Here is a 16,976-nt window from a genome sequence, read left to right as displayed (position 1 = left end):
AAGCGTTGATTTAAATTATATTTTAGTTTCGTAATTTTTTACGTTAGTTTAGACATTTTTTGAGTATTTTTGTTAGTTTGTTGATTGGGCACAGAACGCCAACCGCGCCAATTTGAATGATTTACATACCCATCGTACATGAGTCTACTTTAATTTCTCCATTAGCTTCAGCTGTCACAATAAGAAAAAACTTTATAGCTTACAGATACATGTGACACGATTACCCTGTTCCACCGCATTCCAAACTGATCAAAATATTCGTTTTGTCCTACATCAAGAAGCGCTATGCAGGATGCTCGGCATGCACAGCAGGAGAAAGCGTCTTTCGTTAATTGCTCTTGTGTAACTTTGGTATCATAAGCCGATGGGTCTGCGCAACCTGCGCATTAAATTGAAAACATATCAATCACAAACTTAATATTACTCTGTTTTGTTGAGAGAGTGTGCACTTTTCTTACTGTTTAATTTAAAACAATTAAAAATCATCGTAATGTAAGCTAGGTGATATGTAACGTGTGCATGGCAATTCCGACCCGCTTACGCCTTCACGTTGCGTATATTCGTGTTTATGATACGTCCGCAAGACCACCCCTGGTGGGATGGCCGTTCTGGACTCCCCCCAGCTCTGGGTAATGCTATTGCAGTTTTTAACACAGCAAGACCGACCTACCATAGTTATATTTCCTCAAACAAGAAAAACACTGCATTGAACGGACTAGCAGCGATCCTCCCAAGATGGCGCAGCATCCAATGCAGCATGATGTCGATTGACAAGCTCTATACGACTTAAAAACTAGGCCCTTCGAGCGTCAATTTGTAGGGGCCCTTCGTGCTCGGGCTGAAATGCAGGACTCTAAGGATTTTATTTCCTCTCCAAGATAACTGATACTATTACCGCAGTCCCCAAATGTTGTTTTCGGTAATGTTTGCAGAGGTTGTCGCAAATATTTGTAAGTAGAAATATCTTCTATGTCACTGGACTTACTGTCAGATCCAAGTGTGCGGTCCAAGCTAGGACTAGAGGAACTGTAGAGAGACCATTTCAGATCAGACATGGAGTCGTGGGTCCATCCACACATGCTCTGTTCAAAGTCACACAGGCCACCAAGAGATGAGAAAAAGGTCGGAGCTAGAGAGATAGAGAGACAGGGATTAAGATGACACTATTTTCTATATCCTCAAACCATTCTGTAGGCTTTCTCAAGCACAACATGAAGCCATATACATAAGTGCATGCGTTCTTACACGCAGTCACATCTCAGATAGCAACGGTAATTGATTTAAAGGAATAGTTCACCCAAAAAATCATCCCCATTTGTTCAAATAATACATAACCAACTTAACATTGATTCAATACTAAATCATCTATCTTTAGTATGTGGGATGGTTTGATCTCTGTTGATCTCTTGTGATCTTGTAAATTTGCTGGTCACATCTGTAAAATATCATTATATTCAATGTTTTGTGCGAAACCTGCATGATCCTTATGTATATGTGCATTAAACTGTATGTATAAATCTATATGTGAAGAGATTCTTGATGCAATGTATTCCCATCTCTGCACAGATTTCCGTCTCATTGGATTTGTACAGATTTCTGTCTCTCTTTTAATGTGACAGATTGGGCGTGCTGCTGTTGCTGTGTTAACATGCAGACAGACCCAGCGCAGCCACATCTACATGAAGCGCTGCGCCTCAGCAGTCAGCGGGCCTCCATCAACGATCCATTCAGACGCACGCTGCTATGCTAGTTAGCATAATGTTAGCACTCACGCTGCGACTCACTACTCATGGAGACATAAGTGTGTATGTAATATTAGAGCTCTGGGAGGGAGTAGGCCTGCAATTACACTGCAGATTACTGGAAAGTGTTTGTGTAATATGCTAAAGTATTTGTTTACCCATGTACATTCATGAATGAATATAGAATTCAGTAATGGGGTTCCTCAGGACTTAAAGGGATAGTTCACCCCCAAAAAATGAAAATTCTCTCATCATTTACTTTCATAGCTTTCTTCAGCAGAATACAAAAGAAGATATTTCGATGCATGTCGGTAACTGGCACCCATTCACTTGCATTGGTTATGCGTCCATACGATAGATGTGAATTGACGCCAGCGCTGTTCTGTTTATGGGTGAACTATCACTTTAAGATTAGACAAGTATCAGCATGTCAATATGCTTTGATCTGATTGGATGTAACGATTGGCATTATATGGCAAGATCTAATTTCTGTTTAGTTCACAGCAGTCAAATATTCGGCTTGTGCGGTGATTGGTTACCTGGCGTTCGGTGGGCGGTCTTCGTCTCCTCCTGAAGCAACAGAGTGGGCGTGGCAGTGTCAGGAATGGTTGTAGATTCTAGAAAGAACATAAAAAACAACATTTTAGAAACAACAGCGATTGACACCTCTATGGCTCACAAGTGATTGTAAGATATTTGGATGAACAGCAATACACTATAAAAAGCGCTATTTAAATGCCTCATTCATTATTCTAACCGAATAGTCCCAGTTAGTGCTCATGGGTGTTTCTATGTTTGCATGGACAAAATAACTTTTATACCAAACCCTCACGTTTTTTAAACATCATTTAGTATCACGGGGATCAAAAAGTGTCAAAAATGTGTAATACCTGGTATAACTATTGGTATTTCTTCCCCACAACATCATATTTAGCACACAGACACACAATCATACATCAGAAACTGTCCCCCAGAAGAGAGCCCACAATCACCAGGCACACTTGCAAAAGTCAAACCACAGACAATTAAAAATATACGGATGCACAGCGCATGCAGACACTGTACATTTACAATAACAGAAATATTACAAAACCACAGCTGGGAATTATTCCGAGCATCTGACAACCATTTACCGTGAAGCGCTCTAATTGGACAGTGAGAGAGAGAGGGGTAGAGAGACATGCAGTGGGTGACTGAATAGCGGGTAGAATAAATGGTTCACCACCCTGCCATTACACCTCACACCACTGCTGTTACTGTACCAGTTACCCACAATGCCTTTAAAAGGAAAACCACTGCTGCCACAGCTATTTTCCTATGAGTCACATGATTAACACCATCAGCCACTCAGTCTTTCCCCATTTTCCCTTCCCTAAAAGAGTTTGATACACTGCAAGTCCTTTTTCATCTCTCGTCGATGATGAAGCTACTGTAAGAGAGCTTCTGACCAGAATGAAACAAACCAGACAGCGGCAAAACTTCCAGCGTTTCCGATTACGCCGATGCTCCTACGTGCATAATTTGTTGTGACAGAAAATGTTAAATCAGCCAGTCCGTCTCTCTTGGTTCCTCAGCGGGGAATCGAGCCAATGAAGATTCAGAGACAACAAGGCGTAAATGAGCAATGATTGTCAGCTCTTAAACTCATTAATGTCATTACTCTTAACAATTCCCCTCTTAATTTGCAAATACGTGAGTGGCGTAACACTAATCATGTAGACACTTCAGCGCAACATGAAAAGAAGGGACCTACTGTAATATTAATAAGTTATTAATTTCTATAAGCGGGTGGGTACATGAAAGAGATGCACCAGCTGGCTGCTTCTGACATTAAACTCTATTAATTTTCTGCCCTTTACTGATGCAATTAACCTCACAGGAAGTCGTGGATGTTTGGGAACTGAGAGCTCTCTAACGCAACACACCTTTATTTAGTGAAAGTGGGAGGTTAACCCTTGCATACGTGTTACCTGGAAAAATCACACACTTCTGGGATGATTTTGTCTTAAAGGGATAGTTCACCCAAAATTCTCACCCTCGAGTTGTTCCAAATCGGTCTAAATGTCTTTGTACTGATGAACACGAAACAAGATATTTGGAGGAATGCTTGCAACCAAACGGTTCTTGGCCACCATTGACTACCGTAGGAAAAATGACATTGATTGTCAAAAGTGCCCTAGAACTGTTTGCTTTCCAATATTCTTCAAAAAGCGTATTTTGTGTTTAACAGAATAATTACGAGCACTGTGGTAGTCAATGGTGGCCAAGAAATGTTTGGTTCCAAACATTATTCCAAATTTCTGACTTGAGGGTAAGTAAATGATGATTTTTGGGTGAACTGTTCCTTTAAAGGTGTGCTATGCGGGATTTGTTTACATGAGGGGATACGGAGTTCTCAAAGTCTTACTTTTAAAAGAGAGATGAATATACACCTGTTGGCTGAGAAAGTAAACCGTTTGTTCAAGAAAGAACACAGCTGACAGACGCCAAACGTCGGTTGTCTTGGCGGCCATTTTGTAAGCTCCTGTTTACCTCAAAGGATTAAAATCTTCACAGATGCTTAATTGTTTTAATAGAATAAATGTATTTATTTATATTCGACAAAAGTAGAATCAAGATGATATAGTTTATTGTGCTTGTTCTGGACAAAACCTGTATAGTTGGCCTGGCTGTATGTGTATTGTAAAATAAAAGCCAGGCTTTCCTTTATAAACGATTAAAACTACTCTTAAAATGAGGCAAATTTCTTTATGCTGTTATACTGCTGCTGATTTCTGCCATGGATCTGAGCAAAACCTAGCAATAGATTTCTCCACAAAAATCCCAATATGCCTCAAAGCCAATTGACGTGGTCAATTGATCCGGATCCCAGAACTATCTGGGCGTCGTCGTGGAGATTTCCTCCACAGCCTGATAACACATTAAGGCCATGAAACGTTTCCAAGCCTCAAAGAGAGACCAGATATATATAAGCAGGGGCTAGATTTGTGTTCACCCTCCCTCACCTGAAGGATTAGCGTCTTTCTAACCTCTGTATCCAAAGCACGGAGCGTTAACCCGGTTCCTTAACCTGGAAATCTCTTGACTCAGCATTTTCTTAGCAAGACAGATAAAATATTCAATTACACAGAAAGCCTTGGAGTAAATGTCTGGCAGGCGGATCAGCAGAACCATACCTCTGTGCCTTGTGAAACAGACGCAATGTTTTGAACACAAAGCCTTATGACTGTTTTGCTGGTTGTGGGAACCAACAAATAGAGAACAGGAATCAGATCGGATTAGAAACAGTGAACGGCAAATCAAAAGCCGATGCGAGAGATGGTACGCATGTACAAAAGTTGATTGTTCGAGTACACGGCCATGCAAAACAAAACCGTAAACACGCATTTTGACAAACACACGTACTGTACAAACACTGACGTTTATTCATGCAACCTAATTAAACATTTCCAGGCTTTTGGCCTCCTGAATTCGCTAACAATAAAGTCATTTTTCAGCAGCACTGAACTAATTAAAGCTTTTGTCTCTGCGCCTTTTGAATACAGAGTTACGACAGAAGGTTTATCGTGTTATCTGTGAGCCGGTGAAAAACAAACGCACACGCTCGGAGTTCAGGCAGGTCTGTTTGCTTGGCCCTCGATAAGGACTTTTCTCCTGAGCTCAGTTAAACCCACAAATCGTCTCCAGGTGATGGATATGAAAGAAGCTCAGCGTGCCCAGAAATATTCAAACACGCCGCATTCATATTCACATCAGATGTCCTCAGAGATCCCTGCTTCAAAACAACAGCGCTGAGATCCAAAAACAATCTTCAGACGGAGATGAGCAGCACAGCAGCTCGGCGGAGAGCGAATCTGTCATTTGAAATGGTTAAATGTGCTACCTGAAGGAAGGTCATTTAAAGTTTCAGGTTTGTGATTTTATGAGAAAGTAAGGTTTTAAAAAAACTAAAACAAAAAAAAGACAGTTTTGCTCATGAACTCGGGTTGCGAATGTCCATTCGGGGGAAATCCGCCAGTTACTTCACTCAAGGAGCACGTGAAGAATAACAGTAGGAAAACTCTACTGTAAATTGTAAAAGTTGGCATGCATCATAATGGAGGGCATGACAGACATATGCTGTATGGGAAAAGAGGCGGAGAGGAGCAGAGATCAGCCTAAATATTTACACAGGGAGGATTTGATGAATGACACACGGGCCGTGTGCAAGCGTGGGTTGAGGGGCTACGCTAAATAGAAACATGTGGATAATAACTTCAAAGCGCCAATCCAACTGGAGGAGGAGAGCGGACGTCTTTCGGTTTGCATGCATCAATCCTGACAGAGACGTAGAGAGAAGGAAGTCACTGGCGGTCTGGTTTAAAAGAGAGGTCGGCCAGAGATCACGCAGAAGCGATTACATCATGGTTAAACATTCGTTGTATTTTAAACCACACCCACTGTGCATGTGAATGATAGAGGCTCCGCCCACATGTGTGCATTTCACATGTTGAGTTGACTCTCTCTCTCTCTCTCTCTCTCTCTCTCTTGGGTGTGGCATACTTGTTCACCCATGTATGGTGAGTCTATAAACATTAGTCCCATGTGTGGCCAATTGCTCCGGGCAGATCTACATTTCAGCTTTTTGGATCAAAGGTGCCCAAGGTGAACCCAAAGTCTAACATACAGTGATACAAATCTGAGATTAATGCTATAAATTCAAATTCATGTTAAAAGTTTCTGAATCTCTACTAACATGAACAGGCTGAGAATGCAAAAAGGCGTTAACTGCCAAAAAAGTGTTTATCTGTAGCTCCTGCAATTTCGAGACATGTTGCCCCCAGTAGAGGTCACTGTCCCCACTCCATCTACCTCTCTCTTTCTCTTCTCCCGCTTCCTTCTCTCGGAGTCGAGAGACCTGCGTTTTAATGCGGAGCTGAGTCCAGTAATGAATAATGGACAAGGGTGTCTGATTGAAATATCTAAAGTCCCTCTGTGTCTTTCACGCTCCCGCTCGCGCAAGATCTATCTGCCACGCCTCGTGTTATTTATTCATCAATTCATTATTTCTCCTCTCCCGTCCCTCAATCCAGATTTCCTTCCGGAGGGGATTGAAGAAGAAAATCCACAGCTGAGAATGACAGGAACTCTGCCACATGACCTTGGAACTGTTGTTGGAGATTCACGTCAAGTATGATGTGTAGGGGATGATGGACAGTTTTAGCTGGTCTTTTTTGGCGAAATATTCTAATGGGATAATGGGAAGTGCATCACAGCTATTTAGGAAATTGGTTGCTGGGGACAATGGTAGCATCATCGTACAAAAATAGCTGTTGACCAATCAGAATGAAGTATACCAAAGAGCTGTGTAATAAATTGTCATAAGTGTGTCTTTATATTCAAGTATGTGTATTTGTGGATGTTGGTGTGTTTGGTCAGCAGATGCCTATGAACGTCTATGAGCAGATGTTTGATTGGTGTAAACATCTCAGTGCAGTGAAGTGAGACTGATGTAGCCCTGTGAATATTTAACATCTCTCTCCACAAATCCACACGGCCCCTCAAAACCAGAACAACAGCCGACCGGCCCCGACCTATCAGCACAGCTGCAAAGAACCGAGTTTACAGTACGCTCATTGCACGTTCTGTAGAAAGCTGAATTAGAACAATTTCATTCAGACATTAGTCCTGTATGTTTTCAGTTGTCAAACGTTTTTTTTTTAAACTGGTGATCACCGTAGACGTGTATAACAGATGTTAAGGAAATGAACAAGTCGTGTTTCAATTACCCTGTGTGCGCATTTTGAAATATCGCATCAGAAACGAGTGATGGAAATGCCACATTACGCTCGCTTGAAGTGGTTTTTGACTTGCGCAAAAGAGTTAATGCAAATTATAGGAGAAGAAAACCCATTTGCTGAAAAAAGTCAGATGTGGACTTAAAAATCCATGGCATTAAATCCATGTAACTAATCGTCTGTTTCCACAAATTATGTCTTTCTGGTTTCTCCTGGTTACTAGGTTTCCAATCTTTTAGAAATTTTGAGATTTTGCATTTGTTTATTACTTTTTTTGAGAACTTAAAAAAAAGAATCACATCACGTTTGGACCAGCTATTGTGATGTTGAGCATACAGAATGAACAAACAAAAGAAAGAACGAACTAACGAAGAAAGAAAGTTGGAACAAACATGACCAACATACAAACGAACGAACGAAAGACAGCATTTCTCTAAAATTGTTAAAAATCGTTAAACTATTAGTGTATTTTCTGGCGTCAATCTTCAAGCTGCAAAAATGTATACCTTTTAGTCTAACTATTTTTGTCTTTCTAATACAAATGTCTAAAAAGTTCCTATATCAAGATTGAGAACCATAATGTTGAAAACACGACTGAGATATTATAGAAATATCCTATAAGAATAGTTTTTTTGCTGTGTAAATTTTAGATATTCAATAGAGTGCTTCACTCTTTCCTAGACCATCTACATCTGTTTACATATGAGTGTGTGATGATACAAGTAAGTTTGTGTGTAGTTTGTATGTCTCAGGGTCTGTATGTGATTAGATTCATTTGGGAGATTAGAAACTGCCGCTGTAGTTTCAACAGTGAGTGGGGTAGATTGAGCCCCCTGCGTTTCCAACATCTGGCACGCAGTTGTGCGCCGCGGAGCCGTACCACACTGTCGTCGCACACCCTCGTATTCCCCCGCGAGCTCACGTGAACATAACCGCCAGTGTACACAACACAATCACCCGTCAGTCCGGTTTCCTCATTCATTACCTCACTTGCTTTGATCGTTCTTTGATTCTTTCCATCTTGCTTGATTATTTTGATTTCACTCTCTCTTGATCTTTTACATTCATTTACGGCCCACAGGCGACGTAAACCTGTGCCAACCTCGCACACATGAAGCTTTCATGCCAGATCTCTTCTTCTCCCTGCAAAGTGCCACCAACTAACCCCAAGTGAGAACCAGCTCTCCATCTTAGTCTTCATCTCCCTTTCTTTCGCCTTTAGTCATGCCACACTAATAAAGCTGGGCATTCAGCCCCGAGGCGTCCCCCAGCCACTGCCCACAATGTCTTTTCTGCCTTCTTCAAGCAGCTTCTCTAATGCTCCTAAGCCTCTGGCTCTCCAGCAGACACAGAGCTATGAGGACAGCCTGTCGATCACTGCCCCCCGGCCTGATGCTTTATGGAGCCCGGGCCAGTTCCACAGGGAGCAGCCATGTGTCCTTTCGGCTGATCGTCAGGCTGTGACAGGTGAAGAATTCAAGAGGAGAGGATATCAAGGACATCAGGGACAAAAACAGTTCCAGGTAAAATGCAACTGACGAACCTGTTAAAAGGGATAGTTCACCCAAAATGAAAATCTGTCATCATTTACATCATTTAAACCCCCATAGTTGGAAATATCACTTACATTTTTTTGTTCTCTTGGACACGAAAGAAGAATGTAGGACAGCAAATAGTTCTGGTGCACTTTTGGCTCATTGTATTTTTCCTACTATGGTAGTCAATGGAGGGCAAGCTCTGTTTGGTGATAAGCATTCTTCCAAATATCTTTCTCTGTGTTCATCAGAACAAATCCATTTATACAGATTTGAAACAACTCGAAGGTGAGTAAATGATGACAGAATTTTTGGGTGAACTATTCCTTTAAGGACTGCTGTGCTTTCGTGCTAGTCGTATAGCTTTGGGCAGTGAAAAATAAATAGTTTGGATTCTACAAATCTGTTGGTTGACACAATTCACATCAGCATTTTCTCATCAAATTGAATACAAACCGACATTAACTCCAACCTACATATCGCTATTGTCCTTATGAAACCATATTTTGTGATTTTTGTCATTACTTTTGTGATTGTCATCGTTATAACTAGTTACCCTGTATGTCTGTCTTTGGGTTTTGCAAATATCTAACCGATAAAAATGAATGAAAATTTCTTTTTAACTTTGATAAAACAGCATTTAATAATTAAAAAAGGAGTGTTTTTTCCATTTCCTGAAAAACAGCGAATCTGGACATCCGAGGACAACGACGATTTAGTAGTTTCCAACTTAAATATGTACCCCATAAATGTTCCCAGTTGACTCGACATTCTTGATCCCGTCTAACAACTCTCTGCGGTACACTTAAAGCACTGTAAAACTCGTCTAACTTCTTACCTGGCAAGTCACAACCCAGTATTTCCATTCTCATTCCGATTCCAGCGGGGGACCACCTCTCCGGATAGACACGGATAAACTGGGCCGCAATCTCGTCGAAGCGGCGGATCTCCGGGGTGTCGTAGTGCGTGTTTCCTTCAAAAATCTGGAGGAGCAGGATGACAAAAGCACTTTAGCAGAGCTATGTGATTGAAATAGAACGGCTCAGAGATGTTCTCCAGATTTCGGTCTCTGACAGAGCTCTGCCGCTCGGGTTTTAATTAACTCAATTGTGGATGATTTCACTGGAATGTTATCCATGCTCTCAGTATAATTGAATTCGGCAAGTGGAAGATTGGGAATCTAGAAGCCAAATACTGAGTTGCTAAAAAGGAATAAAATTAATCTGTTAATAATCTGATTCTGGCGAACTGTTGATTTGTGGAGTCTATTCAATAAAGCACAATCTTAAAATTTGCATGATTAACTAATTTACTTTATTCCTCCCCTGTTAAGTTCTTCATTAGATCCTTCCCTGCTGAAAATAAAGCATGTGAATCAGGTTTAAAGGGATAATTAAGCCCCAAAATGTTCTTTATTTACTTCGTTTAAGAAGATATTTTGAAGAATATTGGCACCTATTGATTTCAATTGCATGGATACAAAACCAGACATATTTCTTAAAATATCATCATGAAAGTGAATAAATAATGACCGATTTTTTACTTCTGGGTGAACTTTAGGGTTTTTTCTCGTTTAGTGTGATCTACCAAGATTTACCAGTCTGAAATCAGTTTCTACAAATGATTTGGTTCTCACCTTTTGCAAACTGGTCTTAGGATCAATGATGTAACTCCAGTCTTTTCCATTCAAGCTGTGAGACAGTTTATACTTCCGCACGAAGGCCCGGTTCTCAGCGCTAGAACTGCCGTCCACCCCACGGGCCCCTTGCGTGATGATACCCCGTACAGTTTTGGGGACTCCTAGGTCTACCTGGAGCCATTCCTCCCCGGCCACGGGCTGCGTGGGACTGGGGAACCACCCAGAACGACTGGCAACCAGTCGGGCGGCACCTGTGGCCCCGTGGATGTCCCTCATGGAGGAAGCTGAGATCTGGGAGTCCGACAGGAGTCCGGAGAGCATTCCCTGCATCTCCGAGCAAGGAGCATCTGAAGCGCAGAACGAGAGATGAGTAATAGAATTGACATTTTAAGGCTGCAGATATCAATGTTTCATGTTGTTATGTCATAAGAGCCTTAGGAGTAAATAATGAATAAACATTGTGTGTGTGTGCACAGACATGTGTATATCCTCCTGAGTGGGTGCTTTGTGCGGGATTTATTGCAGGAAGACTTTGGCGTTCCGGTTGTGCTAGGGTTAACCTCTATAGAGTTGAAAGAAAACCCACTCAGCCCAAAACAGTCATTCTCTACCTCAACCAGCGCAAACACAAAGCAACCAGAAATAAAAGATTGATTTTGGCTCATGGCTTAAACACAGAACAAAAGAAGAAGAAAACAAGCTTAAGCATCTGGTTCGAGCCCATCCTAACACTCTCTCTCCATTACACCCAGAGGTACGCCCACACTCCGAGACAAAAAGCAGTAAAACACAGATTAGGGCTAACGGCACACTGTGATCGATGGCTTCACGGGCATCTTTATGGCCCTGGCACTGCCGGATACCCCGCGGGCCGAGCATCACTCTTTCACAGGAACAACAGGAAGGGCAGCCGCATGCCTCAGTGAAAGCGACCTGTTCCGGGCCGGGTGCCCGAGGGGTAGCGGGCCCCATGGGATCTACTGTGGGGGCCAATGGTGTGTTCATGCGCCGTTTGTGTCAGTGCTGAAAAGCGCATTTGTCTCATTCAGTGTCGCCGAAAATAGGAGCGAATCTCTGTTTAATAACGTAATGATGGAGTGTGATGTGCGTGATAGAATCAGCGCAAAAGCAGTTCACCTCCCTCGTCCACTGCAGGACACGCTAACAGAATTACAAGACTGCTATCTCCCTATCTCCATAAATAGCCAAACTCAATCAAGACCCTAAAGAGCTCTAATAATTACGGATCTGAGTTCACTTGACAGGGACACAGTGGGCGTCTGGAACAATATTTGTCACGTACTTTCCTGCTGAGTGTAAGAACGCTGGGATTAAAGAGAAAACGTTTTCTAGTGAAAAGTGCAAAGTTTAGCTTTATCTGTATTTGCTTTATATAACCTCAACATTTTCAGACAAAGTTTTGTCAAATCAAAAAGAAAATGACTGGAACAATTATGTCCTTTTTCATTGCGAGACCCCCTTTTGTGCATCGCTTTTATCCCCCCCATAAAGATTTATAATCTTAAACTTAGAATTTTTATAAAACCAAAACACATATTCAGTTATACAATGCTGAAACATCAATTCTTTTGGTTGGTGGTCTTATTTGTATGATGTTTGAGTGCATAAAATGTATCATACATCTTTATATTTCATAAAATGCCACAAAATCTGTGGTCCCCTTGGATCCAACTTGGGGTCCCCCCAGGGGGCCTCCAGTTTGAAAACCGCATTTGACTTTACAATGTTTACTGTAAGTAGACCTGCTGCTAAAATCAAGACACTGGGTGATTTTTTATTTGTCCGCTAGGCCCATTGAGGCCCACACTAATCCCATTTCCGGTTACCTAGATGAAAACCGCTTTTTAAGGGATGTTTACGATCATGTGCAAACTCTGAGAAAGTGTGGTGTGAGATTTTCACTGACCCGTGATTTGACATCCATAAAGTTCGAAGCGCAAAGCGATTCCATTCTTCCATGTCTGTGGTCGGATGCGGACATACCGAGCTAAGACAGGTTGGGGGATCCGGTTCAGGACCACCTCCGAGGGGTCCACATTAGCATGAAAAACCTGTAGGAGAAAGAGAGAAAGAAGATTTACGACTATTCAGGACGTGGTTTGGCAAAAAGCTGTCACTTGGCAAAAACAAACTACTCCACAAACAAACACAAATTCTCACACAGTAAGAGGTTCCTAACTGGGGTCAAGTGAGATTTTGAATTTAATCGCTGTAAAAATAAACACACATCCCTGCATACACAGACGCGAATGCTTTGGTCATAAATTTAAACATGATAGTGTTTCCTCCGCGATGAGTAAGAGACCGCAGAAAAGAGACAGTGTGAGAATGTTTGAAGAATCAATTGTCACTCCGAGACCTTAACTGTCTGTGTGTAAACCCATAAAATTTCAGATGGTTCTTCTAAGATTTCTTTGGACGAAATTGAAACAAATGCCTCACAATGAGACTGTTGCAAACCGCTAGTGTTTTATTCATTGTTTACATAACTTCATTGCTCAGATCAATAACATTTCAGAGGACAACTCCCAAACCATCACACAAATGTGTCATGCGCTTCCAGGACTGCATCCTGGGATGGTGAGGATGGACAAGATGACAAGCTTTGATAGCATCTCCATCTCTCCTTCCTCAGAATCTGAGTAAATGTCAGAGTCTTTTTCTCCAGAGAGACGGTGAGAAAGTAGGAAAGAGGAGAAGGGCCAGAAATGGACAAGTCTCGCTCCACGGCACAGAAACAAAGCCTGGCCCCTAAGGACCTGACCCGTCTCTGGATCTAATGACATCCGGGCCAGCTGGCCTGGGTCAGGCTTGTGTTAGCCCAGCTTATGTAGTCCAGAAAGATGATCAAATGGGGAAAGCCGAGAAGCCGAAAAACGACACAAGCCACTTGACACTTGGTAAATCACCCGATTATGAAATAAAAGAGAAGGAAACCATGAACTGATGACCTTTGCTTATCTATCATTGTATGTATGGTGAGTTAAAAGTCACTTAGGGGCAAAGGGCAGAATGAAATAGGGAACGGAGGGTGAAGCAGAAACACAAAACCTTATGAGTATGGGAAAATAGAGAGAGTGATGTTTTAAAGCTGATGTTGCAGGAAGTTGCAACATGCATCACCCAAATCTGCTTTTGTTTAATAACCTCATGATGGAGTATGTGACCTTGCCCCATCTCTGCCTGTGAAGTTCTTGAGCACAGCACAGTATTCAAGAGCCGTTTGAGACGACTAGGATCAAGCAGTGTGTAATATATCACCTCTTTAGTGTATGAGAGAATCCTCGGTTTCCCACGATCTAGTGACGACCCGGCACTCGAATCACATGAACACATCAAATCATGTGGTGTGTGATGAGGAGATATTTGCCATCACAAGAAAGTGGGCAATTTTCCCCTGGCACACCAATACACCAATATCATATCAGGGATGGTCAACGTCCTTTCAACCATTTTCCATGATAACCACTAAAAACAAGCAAAACTCACATTTCCTTCAAATTAAACTTCTCATTTATCCATCGACTGGGAGGTTGCCTGTTCTGGCTTCTGATTGGCCAGCCGCGTTAATCCAAACCAGCAGGAAACTGGGAAATGTGATTCCTTAATAACCAACCAACAGATGTTTATCACATGGGATTTGGGTCAGAAGGCCCACTGGTCATTACAGGTGAAGTTTCAAGCACAAGGGCAGCGTATTAACCATAAAGATGCCAAAATGATCGGAAAAATGTGAGGAAAACCCTAAAAAGCGTGACAGGATTGAACATTCCAATTGCTGTGGGGACTTTAGGGAACGGGCTGAGATGAGGTTGAGTCCTGTGATTTCCCCCCGGTGCTTTAGGACAGAGGAAGTGTGGAAGTAAGAGCAATGACAGCGATAGCATTAAGTCTCGGACTTTGACAGCAGCTTTCAATCTATAATGGGAGGCGGAGTCAAATACTCTTGAGGTTTGAAGTCCACTATATAGAGGAGTGAAATACTCATGGACCAGTGTTTATTGATGTCTTGAACGGTCTACAATAGTGATAAAATTGCATGCGAGGGCTGAAAATCAAGCATCAAAAAGTATCTTTGGGAGGTAAATAACTGACAACTGACAACTATAGTGATTACTAAAGTGATAACTTAATTAGAATAAAATGTATGATAAGCTCACGCACCTTGGTAGATGTAGTCAAATGTATTTGAATAGATTTTACTTGGCTGACAGTGTTTTATCGTTATAGTCGCGCAGTGGACTTCACTATTTTCCTAAATTCTTAAACTTATCTTTATAGTTTTTCATTATCCTTGTTGTGAATGGGCATGTACCCGAGTTTATCACCCGATGGCAAACTTCATTAGAACATGCAACAAGTTGAACTGTAGGAACAACATTCTGACAGTTGCACATTGACTTGTTGATGTGACAGTTGCAATTTACATACATTCAAATGTCTTAAGAAAACAATCGTTTTGCAAGCTCAGTGATAAATGGACCATAAGAGGTTTCTCCGACACCTTGTCCATACCACACGTGACGTTGATTCAAATTAGCAAGCATCTTTTCCAATTTATTCAGAGTTTTGGTCCGCACCAGCCATGACGGTGATGCGCAACGAACTACAATGAATTCTACAGATGGTTTTATTGGACACACTCGCCCGAAGTAAACTTTAGTGTTTGTAAATCAGCCTGGCTATAGTGGCAAATAACCCATGTTTATATTCGTTTATATTATTATTTTATTTTATAATAATTGTATTAAATAAACAATTTGTTGCATTTTATTGTATATACAAATTTTTTTTATAAACAATATGTTGAATGGGATCGTATAACTTTGTTGTCCGCATGAAAGTTTAGCCAAGTATCAGTTCTTCTACTGGTAACCCAAAATAATACTGGCTAGACATACTTTTAACTTACTAGCTAATGTAATTGACTTGTTATTTATTTAATTTGTTATTAGAAATAATCTGCAGGGACTGTTTCTTGCGGATGTGTATGGGCATGGTGCAAAATAAACATTTATGACTGATAACAAATTAAGTTTGAGAATAATTGAAAAGCTCAAAAGTTGTTTTTGGGCTCTGGTTACACCCGGCACCAGCTTTCTCTCTCTCTCTCTCTTTCTCACACACACATAAGCACCTGCTAATGTTTTCTTTGCATCCCTGTGCTCCATTGGCCCCTGACTGGTGTTGTGTTGACAGACACACAGGTGCTGATAATGACAGACTCCCACACGCTGAAACAGTAGAAGTGCTGTCAGGCCCGCTGTCACGGGCCGCTTCCCATTCACCGATACAAGGCCGCCTCACACGGCCCTCACGTTCTCTCTCTCTTCCTTGCCTCTCTCTCCCCGCATGTTCTGTATGTCGTCCGGGTCTACTCTGTGATTGATGCGTTCTCAGACTGTGCATGTGTGCCCGTTGCCAGAGCAATCACAAATGAATACTCTACATCAACCACCATTGGCAAATTACCATCATGAATCATGCATTTGCATGCGTTACTTATATCGCGTTGCCTCTGGCACCGCTGCTAGTGTCTCAGGCAATGATGCAGAATACAAACTTACATATATCCAGCCTGAACAGGCCCACATGGACACTTTTTTCATAGTGCGGTATTCACGTTGGAAACTTTCCGAAATACTTTTATTGAAAGTACCATCTGGATTTGATTGCTGAAAATATGAACTGTTAAGAAGGTCCTTCCGTCTCCGAATCATTTACTGATAAAAAGAAGCTGACTATGGGGTAACTGTGTGGGTGCTGCCGTGCGAAATATTTGCACGTGTGACTTTGAGAGAAAGAGACATCATCTGCCAATGATGGGCATATTGAGAAGCTGACCCCCATAAACAAACCTTAGCAGTCAAGAATTCACTAGTGAAGACTGTAGCTCATATTTACTAAACTATTAAATTGACTAAAACACAATTAGGCAGAAAGATGAGTCCTTCCTTGCAGAAGAAGAAACCAGCAGAGATGCAGAGACAAAGAGAGAGGGAGAGAGAAAGAGAGAGAGAGAGAGAGAGAGAGAGAGAGAGGACTCCGCACTTTTCTCATTCGTTCACTTGGTCTTTCTCAGACTTTGTGTCCACATAAAAAATAGGACTCTCATCATGAAAGTGTTTCTTCTTGAATGTTATAAAGACTGTATTAGTAGAGCAACAGTTTCAATCCCTTTATAGTACGAATGTAGATGCAAATTACTAATATAAATCTAAATCAAGAGAAAATTAAATCTCATGTGTTTTTGCTGTTTACA

General features: G+C 41.5%; 1 protein-coding gene across 2 annotated transcripts in view; it reads right to left on the bottom strand.

Annotated features, from left to right (window-relative positions):
• nrp2b (neuropilin 2b) overlaps positions 1 to 16,976 on the bottom strand; it is a 66,691-nt gene that overhangs the window by 14,559 nt on the left and 35,156 nt on the right. For both annotated transcript variants that reach the window (XM_079464703.1, XM_079464704.1), the window contains exons 8-12: positions 12,621 to 12,765; positions 10,691 to 11,040; positions 9,893 to 10,037; positions 2,282 to 2,359; positions 986 to 1,129 (exon numbers count right to left, since the gene is read on the bottom strand). In XM_079464703.1, coding sequence (XP_079320829.1) covers positions 986 to 1,129; positions 2,282 to 2,359; positions 9,893 to 10,037; positions 10,691 to 11,040; positions 12,621 to 12,765 — 862 coding nt within the window. The remainder of the gene's footprint in view (positions 1 to 985; positions 1,130 to 2,281; positions 2,360 to 9,892; positions 10,038 to 10,690; positions 11,041 to 12,620; positions 12,766 to 16,976) is intronic.

The sequence above is a fragment of the Barbatula barbatula genome (assembly GCF_947034865.1).
Source record: "Barbatula barbatula genome assembly, chromosome: 9".
In the NCBI taxonomy this organism is placed as follows: Eukaryota; Metazoa; Chordata; class Actinopteri; order Cypriniformes; family Nemacheilidae; genus Barbatula; species Barbatula barbatula.
Note: the sequence above shows the minus strand (reverse complement) of the source record. Positions and strands in the feature narration are given on the sequence as shown.